Source organism: Sus scrofa, chromosome 14 (genome assembly GCF_054392235.1).
Source record: "Sus scrofa isolate SSC_HxYL_T2T_F1_AM1 chromosome 14, Sscrofa_HxYL_maternal_Yorkshire_Landrace_v2.0, whole genome shotgun sequence".
Lineage (NCBI taxonomy): Eukaryota > Metazoa > Chordata > Mammalia > Artiodactyla > Suidae > Sus > Sus scrofa.
The window spans coordinates 161,349,089-161,361,366 of NC_139396.1; the positions used below are offsets into that span (position 1 = coordinate 161,349,089).

General features: G+C 58.8%; 1 protein-coding gene across 11 annotated transcripts in view; it reads left to right on the plus strand.

Annotated features, from left to right (window-relative positions):
• The window catches only part of MGMT (O-6-methylguanine-DNA methyltransferase), a 269,598-nt gene extending 259,058 nt beyond the window's left edge, over nt 1-10,540 (plus strand). For 5 of the 11 annotated variants that reach the window (XM_084996772.1, XM_084996771.1, XM_084996769.1 and 2 more), the window contains 3 exons: nt 4,896-5,035; nt 7,819-7,978; nt 10,235-10,540. In XM_084996772.1, coding sequence (XP_084852898.1) covers nt 4,896-5,035; nt 7,819-7,978; nt 10,235-10,521 — 587 coding nt within the window. In that variant the 3' untranslated portion in view covers nt 10,522-10,540. Of the gene's footprint in view, nt 1-4,895; nt 7,397-7,818; nt 7,979-10,234 lie in introns of all 11 variants that reach the window. The other 6 variants (XM_084996774.1, XM_005671577.4, XM_001928553.6 and 3 more) reach the window with 2 other exon arrangements.
• The last annotated feature ends 1,738 nt before the right edge of the window (nt 10,541-12,278 follow it).

The following is a 12,278-nucleotide window of genomic DNA, read 5'->3' on the forward strand; positions in this document are numbered from 1 at the left end:
TGGAAACATTTGGGCTATTATTTCTTTGAATTTTTTTTTCTACGCCACACTTTCTCTCCTTCTAGAATTCTAATAACACACATATTAGACCTTTTGGCTTTTCAAACATGTCCCTGAGGCTCTTTTTGATTTGTGTTGTTTGCTTTTGACATTTTTTCCTGTTTTTGAGATTGGATCATTTCTGCTGACTTGTCTTCTGTCTCATTAACTCTTGTTCTGGCATCTCCATTCTACTTAGAAGGAAACCCATGCGGTGCAGTTATTTCATTTTAGATATTGAATTTCTCAACACCAAATTCTCTCTTTGAGTCTTTCTTATAACTTACTAAGTCTTTGTATTTTTATTTGTTTCAAGAGTGTTTTCCCTTCTCAGAGTGTTTTTATTACAGATCCTTTAAGGTCGTTGTCAGATGGTGTGTATCAAGTCATCACATTGCCCGGCTTAAATATCTTACAACCGTATCTGTGAGCTGTACCTCAGAGAGCTGGAGGGGGACTCTTGTCGGGTGTCTGTGTCATCCTGGCCTTTCTATTCGTGGACTGCCTCTTCCCGGGCAAGCTGAGTTTCTCCTGATTCTTCATACGCTGCGTCTCCCGGGGTTGTAGCTGATCCTTTGGAATGTGACGCTCTAACACTCTGGGTCTTGTGTAAATGCTGTGGATGGTGTTGATGTTTTTGTTTATGAGCCGCTAGACCTGGTTGGATTCGGTCTGTGGGTCCTGACCAGGCTTCTGCACGTTGTAGTCTCGGGGTCTGTTCCTTTGCAACCTCTGTGGTCCTTTTCAGATGAGCCTTCTGGACCTCGGCAGGAGCTGAGCTTTACATCAGTTCTCACTCTTGGGTTTAGGGTCAGAGCCACATGGGCCCAGCTCAGGGATGAGCCCAGGAATTTAGAAACACACTGATGGAGTGCCTTTCCAAGCTCCTCTTTCTCTGCAGTCTTGCTGGTCCTTTCCAGTTCTGAGGGTTCCTCTGCTCTGCCCCCCTCCCCCACTCCTATGACTGTGCTCGTATCTGGGGCCAAATAGCAGGAATTCAGAGAGGGAAGAAGCCGCGGGTCCACCAGCCTTTGGGGACCACAGCTCCTCCATCATAAAGGATGCTTCTCCTCAGAGCTTTAGGTGCCTGCAGGCTCCCGACCACTGCCACCCCCAGCACGGGATTGGTTGGGGGCCGAGGTACAGGAGTCCAGTGATAACGACAGAAAGGGGGGCTCCTTCATCCTCTGAACATCAGGAGTCCTTATCCCCCCACGTCAAGCTGATGGGAGCTCCTGGGCTCCGTTTGCGCTGGTGCCACCTCTGGGGTCCAGGCTGCAGTAAGTCCTCTTGAGGGAAAACGATGGCCTGGTGGTTTCTTCAAATCCTGTCCCCTTCCCCAGCCCTCAAATAGCTGCTCTCTGGATTGTGCTCAGCTTTATAAAGGCATCCGGTAGACTGACGCGGGGAGAAGGATCAAGAACCCCATTCCCTCCAACTTCATGCTCACCCTCCCAGGTTCGTTCCTGGAAAGGTTATCTGGCTGCTTTGATGGTGAGGCAGCCTCAGGTCAGGTTAGCTCCTTGCACTTGAAGAGCACATGGCGTCAAAACCCTGCTCCAGAGTCACCTGATCGGAATCCTGCTCCCACTGCCAGCTTGTCCTGCGCACCGGCCTGCCAGCCCGGGCACTGCCTCTGGCCCGGCTCTGAGAGCCCTTGGAAAGTTGGGAGCCTGTCAGATAGCCACGACTCGTGCGTGGACCCCAGGTTGGCGCCACAGCAGGGGATCCCGCAGGGGTGCGGACACGGTTCTCTGTGCCCAGGGAGGTGGCACACCCAGCCTGTGGCCCCAGAACTGTGCCCAGGAACTCCCTCCGCAGGGCCCTGATGTCCCTGTCATCCGCACTCCTGGCTGCAGCATCGCTGGCAAGACCCCAAGGCTCAAGCAGCAGCAGGTCAGCCCAACCTCAGGAAACCGCACCCGACAGCAAAGGTCGCTGAAAGGAACGGCTCTTCCCTGGAGCTCCCGAGTGTGGCGCTTCCCCACCAAGGAGGACGTGCTTAATTCTGAGCCTCGGTCTCCAAGAGCCCTGGCCCCCAGCCCCAGCCCTGCCCCTGACTAGCTGGGCTCCGAGTTTGGCCGTGGGCGATGGGACGGGGGATGCATCCTCCAGGGAGCTCTCGTGATGACATTCACCCCAAGGAAAGATGAGGGGCCAGCAGGAAGCCATCACCCAGGGCCCGGGACTCCAGCGTCTGCCTCGGCCCGGCCGGTGCCCCTGCCTGATTCTAGCGCAGGTGCCTGCCCGAAGGCTGCCCGCATCTCCCCTCCCTCGCGTGGTGTGGAAAGCGCTCCCGTAGAAACCTGCCGTCCAGGGCAGAGCAGCGGCTCCTCACCGCGTGGGAAATGGCATCAGTGTCCTGGCTGGTGACGTGTGAGCCAGGAAGCAGGTTTAGAAACAGTCGTGGCCGGGTTGGTGGTTAGAGCGGGTGTGTTTAAGTCACCACCCGAGCTGAGACGGAAATGGCCATGTCCTTAAGTAAGGGCTCCCTGAGGAGCAGGTCCTCTGGCAGAGACCCCGGACCCCACCTGGACCCCAGAGCAGGCAGCCCAGGGGGCGTCCAGAGTGTCCCTACAGGGGCCACTCCCACCGCCTGCTCTCCATCGAGGACCTCAGCGGAGAGAAAGGATGGAATTTTAGCGGGTGCCCCTTTGGGCCTCCCAAAACCAAGCCACTGAAGGTTTATGTGTCACCTCAACTGCAAGAAAAATATATTTTTCACATGGATCCTGTTCATTATTACAAACAGGGTCGGCTACATTTTAGGAAATTCAGCAACTCAGAGTCGTCACCCCACGCCCCCCCCCATCTGCTTTTGCGCAGGTCCAGGGCGAAGGCACTGACGCAGCGCTGCTTGAACTAATGAATGCATTTGCTCCCTACAGGGTGAAATTGAGTTTCCAGATACACCTATAAAATGATGTGCTCGATTGCTAAATACGGCCATTTTTGAGCTATTTTTCCTAATGTATTGCCTGGTATGTACAAGGTGAGAAACGGGCCTCTGTGAAAATGCGACAGTGAAGCTGAAAATGTTTGATCAATGCTGTGCTCATCCATGGATGTGTTGTTTTATTCCACGGTGCCCGTCCCTTGGGCGGAGAGGTGCCCTCTGGCTGGGCAGGGACCCGCGAGCGGCCACGGCTCCTCGGGCACTCCTTCCTCCTCTCGCGGTTCTCGTGCAGGCTGAGTGTCCCAGGCTGTCCCGGAAACCCAGCCAAACACAGAAAAGAGAAGCCAGCACCTCTGTGCTTTGGGAAGGGGATGGAAAACTGGCTTCTGCCTCCTGCAGTGTGGACGTGCTCCTGGTTTCGTTTCCGGGACAGCTGGCCCTGAACCCCCTTTTCCTCCAAGTTACACCAGGCCGCCTCGGTTTTCTTTCCTCTCCCCGCCTTTTTTTTTTTTAAACTTTGGCACAACAGCAGCGACAATAATGATGATTAACAGTTTGATTTCAAGCCCCTTTCTGAAGAAAGCACAGTAAACAGAGTCTGTTTGCCTAAGGAGCCCTCGCAGCCATCAGCCCGTCACACAGCCGCGTGTGCTAATGAGCCCAGAGCCGTTAATGTGGTTTCTTCAGTTAAATTGATTCATGAATTTTGAAGAGAACATTATCTAATGAATTTTCTTTGAATAGAAAGCAATTAAAAGGACAAATCAGTCTGATTAACCCCAAAGTCACCCTCCTGCCACAAATGGTGTAGAGTTTGAAATTATATCATAAAAAACTAGAGCACACTTGCTCCCTTTTTGCCCTCTGCTAATCCATGTAAATTAATGAACAACAAAGTCAATTTCTTTGCTGACCCTTTCCTAGTATCACCTGGATTATGCTGATGTTTAATTTGCTTAATGTTATAATAAAGACTAAACAGATTTTTTTCCCAGTGAAGTGATTATCATTCCCTTCAGTTAAGAAGTGATTTTTATTATTTAACACACGTGTAAGGGTGGGTTTCCTTTAAGAACCAAGTCGCACTCGGCCCGCTGGGCACCCAGTGTGGTCAGTGCGGTTGTGGGCGCACCGGGAGCGCGGCCCCGCCCGTGGAATCCTTCCTTCCCTTTGTTGCCGCGTCGGGAGCTCCCTCCCCCGCACGGGGCCGCAGCTCCGTGTCCAGTGCTCCCGCGCGTGTCCCCTCGGAAAAGACGATGGCTGTCGACTCAGACCCGCCTCCCTCCCACACACTCCACGCCCGAGAAGCAGCTGTAAACCAGGGCGTTCTCGGGGGTCCGTCGCTTCATTCCTGCCGCAGGACGAAGAGCAAATGCGGTTTGATGTGGTTAATCAATTAAAATGGGAATGAAGTTATGTTGTCTTTGCAGCCCTTTCATTACCAATGCGGGCAGCCCGGGTGCCTGCCAGCCCCTGTGTGCCGCCGCGGCGCCCGGCCCACTGAGCCTGCCCGCTGCTGCATGTGGACGGCTAGCATCCTGTCACAGCCCGGCCCACAGCCTCATGGTCCTGCTGGGTCCCAGCTGAAATTGGAAATGACCCAGCAGTAAAGAAAAGATCCCGAGATTGTGTGCAGATAGGGCCTTTTGTGCTTCCTAGGTGGACCGCGTGCTCCTTTGTACAGCGCGGGTCCTGGGAGGGCGCCTGGCAGTCCTGCGTGGAGGGGAAGGCGGGCGCTGCCAGTCGGCGAGGCCGGCGCAGGGCCAGCCTGCCGGTGCCCTGCCTCACGCTGCTCCTTCTCCTCAGGTGGCATGGTGACAGGACCAGGGGGGCTGTTTTAATTGAGTGTAGCACCTCGACTTATGTTGATGTGTTTTCTCTTTCAGGACTGGCAGCTATTTACATCCGAGCTGTTAGAGCCGTTTGTCTAAATAACGTGGTTCTGCCTTCTTTCTTTCAGAGTCGTTCACCAGACAGGTGTTATGGAAGCTGCTGCAGGCTGTGAAGTTTGGAGAAACGGTTTCTTACCAGCAGTTAGCAGCCCTGGTGGGCAGCCCCAGAGCCGCGCGGGCAGTGGGAGGAGCCATGAGGAGCAATCCTGTACGTCCCGCACTGTGCGGTCAGGTTCCCGCAGGGGGTCGAGTGCTATCCATTTATGCGTGTGTCAGAGGCAGCCTGGGCTGCGGGGACGGGGGCGGAGGGAAGCCTCTGGACAAGGCGTGGGCGGCACTGGTAGGTACCCCCACCTTTGGGCAAAGGTGGTAAGGAAGCTTTCCCACAGGCCACCAACACCCCCCCCACGATGTGTGTCAGAGCACAGGATGGCTTGTCCCAGGGAGGGAGGGGCCGCGAAACCTGGAGAGTGGCTCAGGCATCCCCTGGGCATCCTGGGCACCAAGGGGGAGCCGGCTGCCCTTCTCCGTCCCGGAGCACAGCAGCCAACAAAACAGGCGAGAGGCCCGCCCACGTGGGGCTTCCCATCGAGAAGGATGCATGTGCTGGGAGGTCCAGGCCCTGGACCAGGGGACCTGGGATGACGTGCGCCTTTGGGCGCAGCTCCCAGGGAAGAGCTCTTCCTCGCGTCCCTGTCCCTGTGCGTCTGCAGTCACGTGATGCGGAGAGGGAGGTTCCCGGGCCATGCGAGGCCATCTCCCCAGAGCACAGGGCCAGGCCTTGGTGTGAGGTGGCTGCGGGCCTGTCAGACCCAGGCGTGCAGGGGTCACCTCCGCTCCCCATCCCTCCCCAGGTGGACCCCGGGCTGTCCAGTGTCAGGAAGGAAGTTAGCATGGGCTGGGGAGAGGCCGTGGTGTAGACCCTGGCAAGGCCGCAGGTGCCCGTGGGCCCTGCAGGTAAGCAGGAGGAGCACCCCGTCTGCGCAGCAGCAGGACCTGCCAGGTGGCCCCTACAGGTGCACGGGGCCCGGCCCATTCCCGTCCTCACCAGTCTCCAGAGCCTGCTGTCCCACTGGGAGCAGCTCTCCCTGAAGCTGTGGGAAAGCCTCTGATGCGGTAGAAGATTGCCGTCCCATCAGGAGAAGCAAAGGGGGTCCTTACATCATAGGATGTGAAATCACCGAATCAGACTCCACTTTCTCAAAACTCGCTGTGGCTTTGCTGTATGTGTTCAAAACTGTTTTCAGCCCTGCTCACTGGGGAGAGGCGGGCATTTCTACACCACAGTCTGGGGCTCCCGCCACTTGGCTCTCGACTGCCCGAGGGCAGAGCCAGTGTCTCTAGGAGATGACAGTTACGTGGCCGTTTGCACAAAACAGCACTGTCATTCTTTAAGAAGCAGCTCTTGTAGGTTTGTGGTGGATGGCCCTGTTGTGCTGTGCAGCTGATCTGGAGAGGTTTCTGCCATAGAAAAGACCCCCAATTGTCGGGAACAGTGTGTGGTGCACACCCCTCTGGTCTCTCCGCGTCCCCCACTGTCAGTGACAAAGGCTGGCGGACCCAGTTGGCAGCTCTTTGCGCACCTGTTGTGCTTCAGTCGCAGCGGGCACTGGCTGCGGGCATCTCCTCCGCATACGGCGGGCCTCACTTTTACCGAGAGGGTGGGATTATTCTGAAAACATCTAGATGGGGTTTTCACGTTTCCCGGTGAAGCTCATGCTGCACCCTCCCTCTGGAAGGCGGCGTCCTCTCCCAGGTCGACTGTTCGCAGCGCTTTGACTTTGCTCCAGAGAAAGGGTCCACGCAGACCCCCGGGAACCCGGCCTCCGCGCGGTGCCTCGTGGGAGAACTGAGGAGGCCACACCTGTCTGCACCTTCCTCCTGCATCACCGAGTCACCGTGTTGTGCAGAGCTGTCCCTCGGTCCCCCCCCACCTGTTTCAGGGCACGCGTCTGTTCACGCCTTCCGGGGAAATGGGGTCGGGCGCCTCCCTCACGCGTGCTGTCTTTGCTGGGAGCACAGCTCTGCTAACTGACACATACGGACGGGAAGGCCCTCCCCTGCCCCATGATGCCAGCACCTGGCACTCCCGACGGGAGAGGCATGGCTGTTTAGCGGTGGCGCTTGGGGCAGTTTTCAGGAACATTCACTGCCCCGTGAGCAGCATGACTCTCCGTCCTGCTAGTAAGCTCCCTGAGTGAGTGTCTTTGCTCAGGTGTGGCCTCAGTCACCGAAATGTATGCGACGGAACCTCCGTAAAGCCCTCCTGCCCACCTCCCCGCCTCGGGCCCACGCGGGGGTGGCAGTGACCACACCCTCAGGCGGGAAGGCCCTGCCTGCACCTTGTCCCCTCTTCTTGGCGCCCTCCCGGACCAGGGCAGCCGGGTGGTGGTGAGCCCTCCAGGCGTCCCTCAGGAGCTGGACATGGTGCCGGGACCTCGGCTCCGTGGAAAGGCTGCCTGGCACCACAGCAGCAGGACCCCAGGGTGCCTCCAGGTGTGAGTCTCGAGACGTGCAGTGTCCTGCGGCGAGCCCCCTGGGAGCCAGCCTCCTCGAGGGTCCCACAAAGGTGATAAAAAGCTCCTCCTCAGAACAGGCTGAGGGACGCGGGCCAGCCCGGGGACCTGATGAAGAAAGGGGCCCTAGTCAGGGACTGGACCCCCCGGAGGGCAGGCGCGGCTGCAGACCGGCACACGTGGGCTCCAGCCAGAGGCACGCCGCTCAGACTTACCGCGGAAAAGTCTGTGTTCAGGCTGCGGAGGGCAACTGCGGAGAAGGGGGGAGAGTGGACGGCGGCTTCGGGATGCCGCAGACCCGCGCCTTGCGCCGGGCGCTGGTTCCTGCGGTGGCGTGCGGTCCAGGGGAACGCGGGCCGGCTCCCGCAACAGCACTTGGCTTGCCCCCCCCCCCCCCCCCGAGCAAGGTGTGGTTTCTGCAGTCGGGGGGTTTCGGGGGGGGGGTCGTCCCACCCCAGACCCTTGTTTCTCCTAGACTTTCCCGGGAAGGAATCAGCAGCCCGGAGAGTGGCCTGGCCGCCTTCCGGAGGCCCTGTCCAGACCCGGCGTGAGGCTGGTCCGTTTCCTGGTGGAGCAGATGGCACCCTGCCCTCATCCTCAGACGGAATTTGCTAAACGCAGCTCAGAGGAGATCAGTACTTGTACAGAGAGTTTCCCCACCTCTTTCTAAACAAACGCATTCCTGAGGAGCTCGTTTATTCACGGATTGCCACGAGCGTTAATGACCCCCCGAGCCTTGTTCTGCCAGTCACCCAGATGGCCGTTGATAAAGATTTAGCAGCATGTTCTAAGTGTCAGGGCTGTCAGTGGGGCTGAACCGTTTGACCAGAAGAAAAAAACGCACAGGGAGCTATTGATTACAGCTTCTCGGTGTCACTTGTTCACCAGGATTTAGGTATTGATGAGGCCGCAAGTGAAAACAAGCTCTTCCCCAGTGGGCTGCTACCCACAAGAACAAAGGCGAAGCTGGAGAAAATACTCAGCCGGCACCAGAATCAGAGGGATTCCATTATTGACTGAAAGGCCCTTTCGTGTTATTTTTGTTGGAGACAAATCTATGGGTTTGGAAGTTTTCTAGCATTTGCGAAAGGGTCTGTGTAAGGGGTGGATTCGCATATTGGATGAATTAGATTTCACAGCATGAAGATTTCAATGCGGCTGTGATATTATGAGCTGCTTGGTTATTGATAAAAATTACATTTTATGCAGCACAGGCTTTAAAGGAGAGGGCAGAGGGGTGTGGGTCCTTTGAAATGTCCTTAGGGCCCCAGCGAATTTTAGCAGAGCTCATCATCTTAATAGTCGGAAACCTGCCGCCCAAATTAGCACAAGCAGAGGCAGTGTTCCCTTTTCCAAAGGTGAACCTAGTGCGTGTTGGTGTGTCACAGCACAGCCTGTGGCCACTGCACCCCCGCCCCGTGGCCGTCAGCTTCACGCGGGCAGGGAGCTCCCCCTCCAGGAACAGACCCCTGCTGGAGGGGACTGTCTCGGGGTCAGACCTGCATGTGGCCGGGGGAATAATCAGCTGCCACGTGGGAGCGCCCCTCGCCCGCCTCCTGCACTGAGTGCCCTGGTGCCCAGTCTTAGACATGGTGTCAGACCCCAAAGGCCCGTGTGGTGCCGGCCCCAGACGAGGCAAAGAACATGCTGGGGGCTGGGGGATGCCCTCTCCTGGGGCATCGGTGCCCCATTCACAGACCTGCCAGCCTGCCCAGCCTCCTAGGAACCAGCCCACACGCTCCCAGGCTGGCGGCCGTGCCCCTCCCCTGGGGCTGCTGTGGCATCGAAGTGCCACGGTGAGCTATACTGGTGGTGGCCCTTGGTGCACAGAGCCCTGCCCACGCCTGTGTCCCAGTGGGTCTCAGGAACCCTAGGCTCCTGGGCAGCCGTCACTGCCCTGTGTCCTGGCAGCAGAGCCCTGCTGACAGTCGGCCCTTCTCTGTGGGTCGTGTTTGGATTTGTTTTCGTGGTCAAGTGGCCTTGCTTGTAGTGAAGTCGCTGTCAATTTAAGGGAGCACCTGGCTGCTGGGCTCGTCTCCAGATGTGAGAGGCTGGGGGCAGCTTTGGTGGGAGGGACACCCTGGGGCCTAGGGTCCTGGCTGGGGTCGGTGGAAGGGCCGGCTGGCCGGTCCTGCTGAGGCCGGGGGTGGGGGTGCTGGCGGCGGCGGCAGCTCCTCAGGTGGGAATGAATGGGAACCGGAGCTTCTCAAACTGACTGATCCGGAGACTGAGGAGGAAAGCAGGTGCCCCCGTAGCACAGGGGGAGTGGGGGACAGCGCTGGCAGACCTTTCCCACTAGGTGCCCCCGTAGCACAGGGGGAGTGGGCGACAGCGCTGGCAGACCTTTCCCACTAGGGGCCGGACAGGAAATATTTCGGGCTTTACAAAAGCAGCCCCGACAGCAAGTACCAAGTGGGCTTGGCTGTGTTCTCTGGAAACTTCATTTACAAAATCAGGTGTGGCCAGCGTGGGCCGCAGCCTCTGGTCTGGGTTAATGTGGCTGCATGAGAAACTCTGTAAGGTTTCTTCTCATGTCTTGGAAACGTTTGGGAATTTCACGGGGCACCTTGTAACTGGGAAATGTACCTTTAAATTTTGTAGGTATGCGTTTTCAATCCCTTATCGAGTGGTATTAAGTACTCTTCTCCCAAACCTTAGTGTAAAGGGGTTCTTAGAAGATGCCCCATGTTGGCCTCGGGGAATCGGCTCCCTCCCCAGCCCGCGCCAGACCCTCAGAGACCCGGCCCGCCCCTCGCCAGCCCCCCGCCCCCCAGCCAGGGCCCTGCAAGGTGGGTCCTGGATCAGTTGCGGTCAGCGGGCTTGCTCTCGATCCCGAAAGACCGCCTTGGTCCAGAGCCCAGACTGATGGCGGCTGCCCCCCTGTCTTCCAGGTGCCCATCCTCGTCCCGTGCCACAGAGTGGTCCTCAGCAGCGGCGCCACAGGCAACTACTCGGGAGGAATGGCCGTCAAGGAGTGGCTTCTGGCCCACGAGGGTCGCCTGGCAGGGAAACTGGCCTGTGGAGGGGGCTCGCGTCCGGCCGGAGCCTCGCGCCAGGCCCTGCGCGGCGGCAGCACCCGCTCCCAGGCAGCCGGGCAAGACTGAGCGTTCGCAGGCGGAGTGATGACCTCGGTGTGAGGGCTTGTCAAGGTGGGGCTGAGGTGCTGGGGCCACATTAAAGGAGCTGCTTGGGCCACATGCCGTGTGTCTGCTGCTGCTTTACCTTTTCCAACAGCGCCTTGAGGCCGCGGGCGTCTCGTTCGTCCCCTGACCCTGGGGTGCAGGGCCTGGCGAGTGGGAGGGTGACAGCCCTGGGGAGGGGGCAGCGGACGCCACCAGGAACCACGGCTGCGCCCCCATGGGCCCTGGACCCCCGTGCAGGCCTGTCTGGCTACAGCCCTGTCTGCCCTGAAGCGCTGACCGACCCCAGCGTGACCCCCGCTCGCCCTTCCCTCGGCTCTTGAAGCTGCTGGGATGGGGAGGCCGAAGGAGAGGGGGCGGCCCTGGAGACGGGAGCTCGTGGAGCTTCTCCGGCGTCATGTTTCCCGCTCGGCCATTTGGGGTCACATCAACTGAATCAAGAAGAACCACTTGCCAGAGTGACGGGAGAACATAACCAGCTCTGTGGGTCCACTTTCCTGTGGCACGGTCTCACCCCGCCCTCCCTTCTGCCACCCCTGGCCTGAGGACACTCTGGGCAGAAGGTGACAGGGGACACCGACCTCCTTCCTGCCACCGAGCCTGGAAGGTAGGGGGGGCCACCCATGAACGCGAGGCAGCCTGTGGGACCCCAGCTTCTGCGGTGCACCCCGGCTGACCCCTCGTTAGCATGTCGCCATAGCCTTACAATCCACTCACCCGAAAAGCATAAGGAAGCTTGAGTGACACGTGGAGAAAACAAACTGTACCCAACGGTGCAACCGAAAGCTGTGCTTTTGCCACAAGTGCCTGAGACAGTGTAAACAACAGCAGGAAGCGCGAGTGGTTTGCGTCTGTCACCAGCAGCCTGGTTAAAAACACAGCTTTGGACGTGAGCAGTGTGGGCGTGCCTGGCGTTTCCTGTCACCTCAGCACCGACGAAGAGCAGGTACCTAAGGGGCTTTTCTTGCCGAGTCGCCATTCATCATGTCCTTTTCTTATATCAGCCGAGTTAGTTCTGGGTTTTCCCCCAAAAATAAATACGACTCTTTACCCCCTATGATCCTGGTCTTCTCAGGACGCCTTCCCCCCCCCCCCCCCCCACGGAGTTGTGCTGCTACAGGGAGCCACACAGGTGGCTCCTCCTTGGCCGGAACCCTGAGTGTCCCTGCTCCGTCTGTCCATCCTTAGAGCGCCCCAGGCGGCCGTGAGAACAGCGAGTGTCCCCTGGCCAGAGCGGAGGCCCGGCTCTCCGCCCCGCGTGTCGGGAGGACGCCTGTGGGTCCAGGTTGCGCTTTGCACTGGGGGCTCTGCGGGTGGCTGTGTTCTGACTCCTGTGAGGAAAACGCTTGGCTCCGGTGACAGACCGTCACCAGGACGTCCCTCCTCCGTCAGGGACAGAACTGCAGGCCACACTGCCCAGAGCTGTGGGCCTGGGTATGGGCACTTTCCAACAGAGGGCACCACAGCAGTGCGCCGGCCAGGCCGGCTGGGCCCTCTGCTGCTCAGGACGGGTCTGAAGAGGGAGGCGGCGGGCTCTGGGGCAGCACGCGCACCGCCAGGGCTGCCGGCGGCCCCCCGGGACGTGTTCCTGTCACTGCGCGCTCTGCACACAGGCTGCCCCTGGGTCTGGGGCGGGTGGGAGAACCTTACACAGTGGGGCTTCCCGCTGTGATCCCCAAACCCCCAGGTGGGGCCGGGGACCCCCTGCGAAGCTGTCCGAGGTGACCCCGCAGCTCTGCAGCCTGGCACCGCCTGCCTGGGCCATGCCCTTGGTACAGCACCAGCGCGTCCCGCG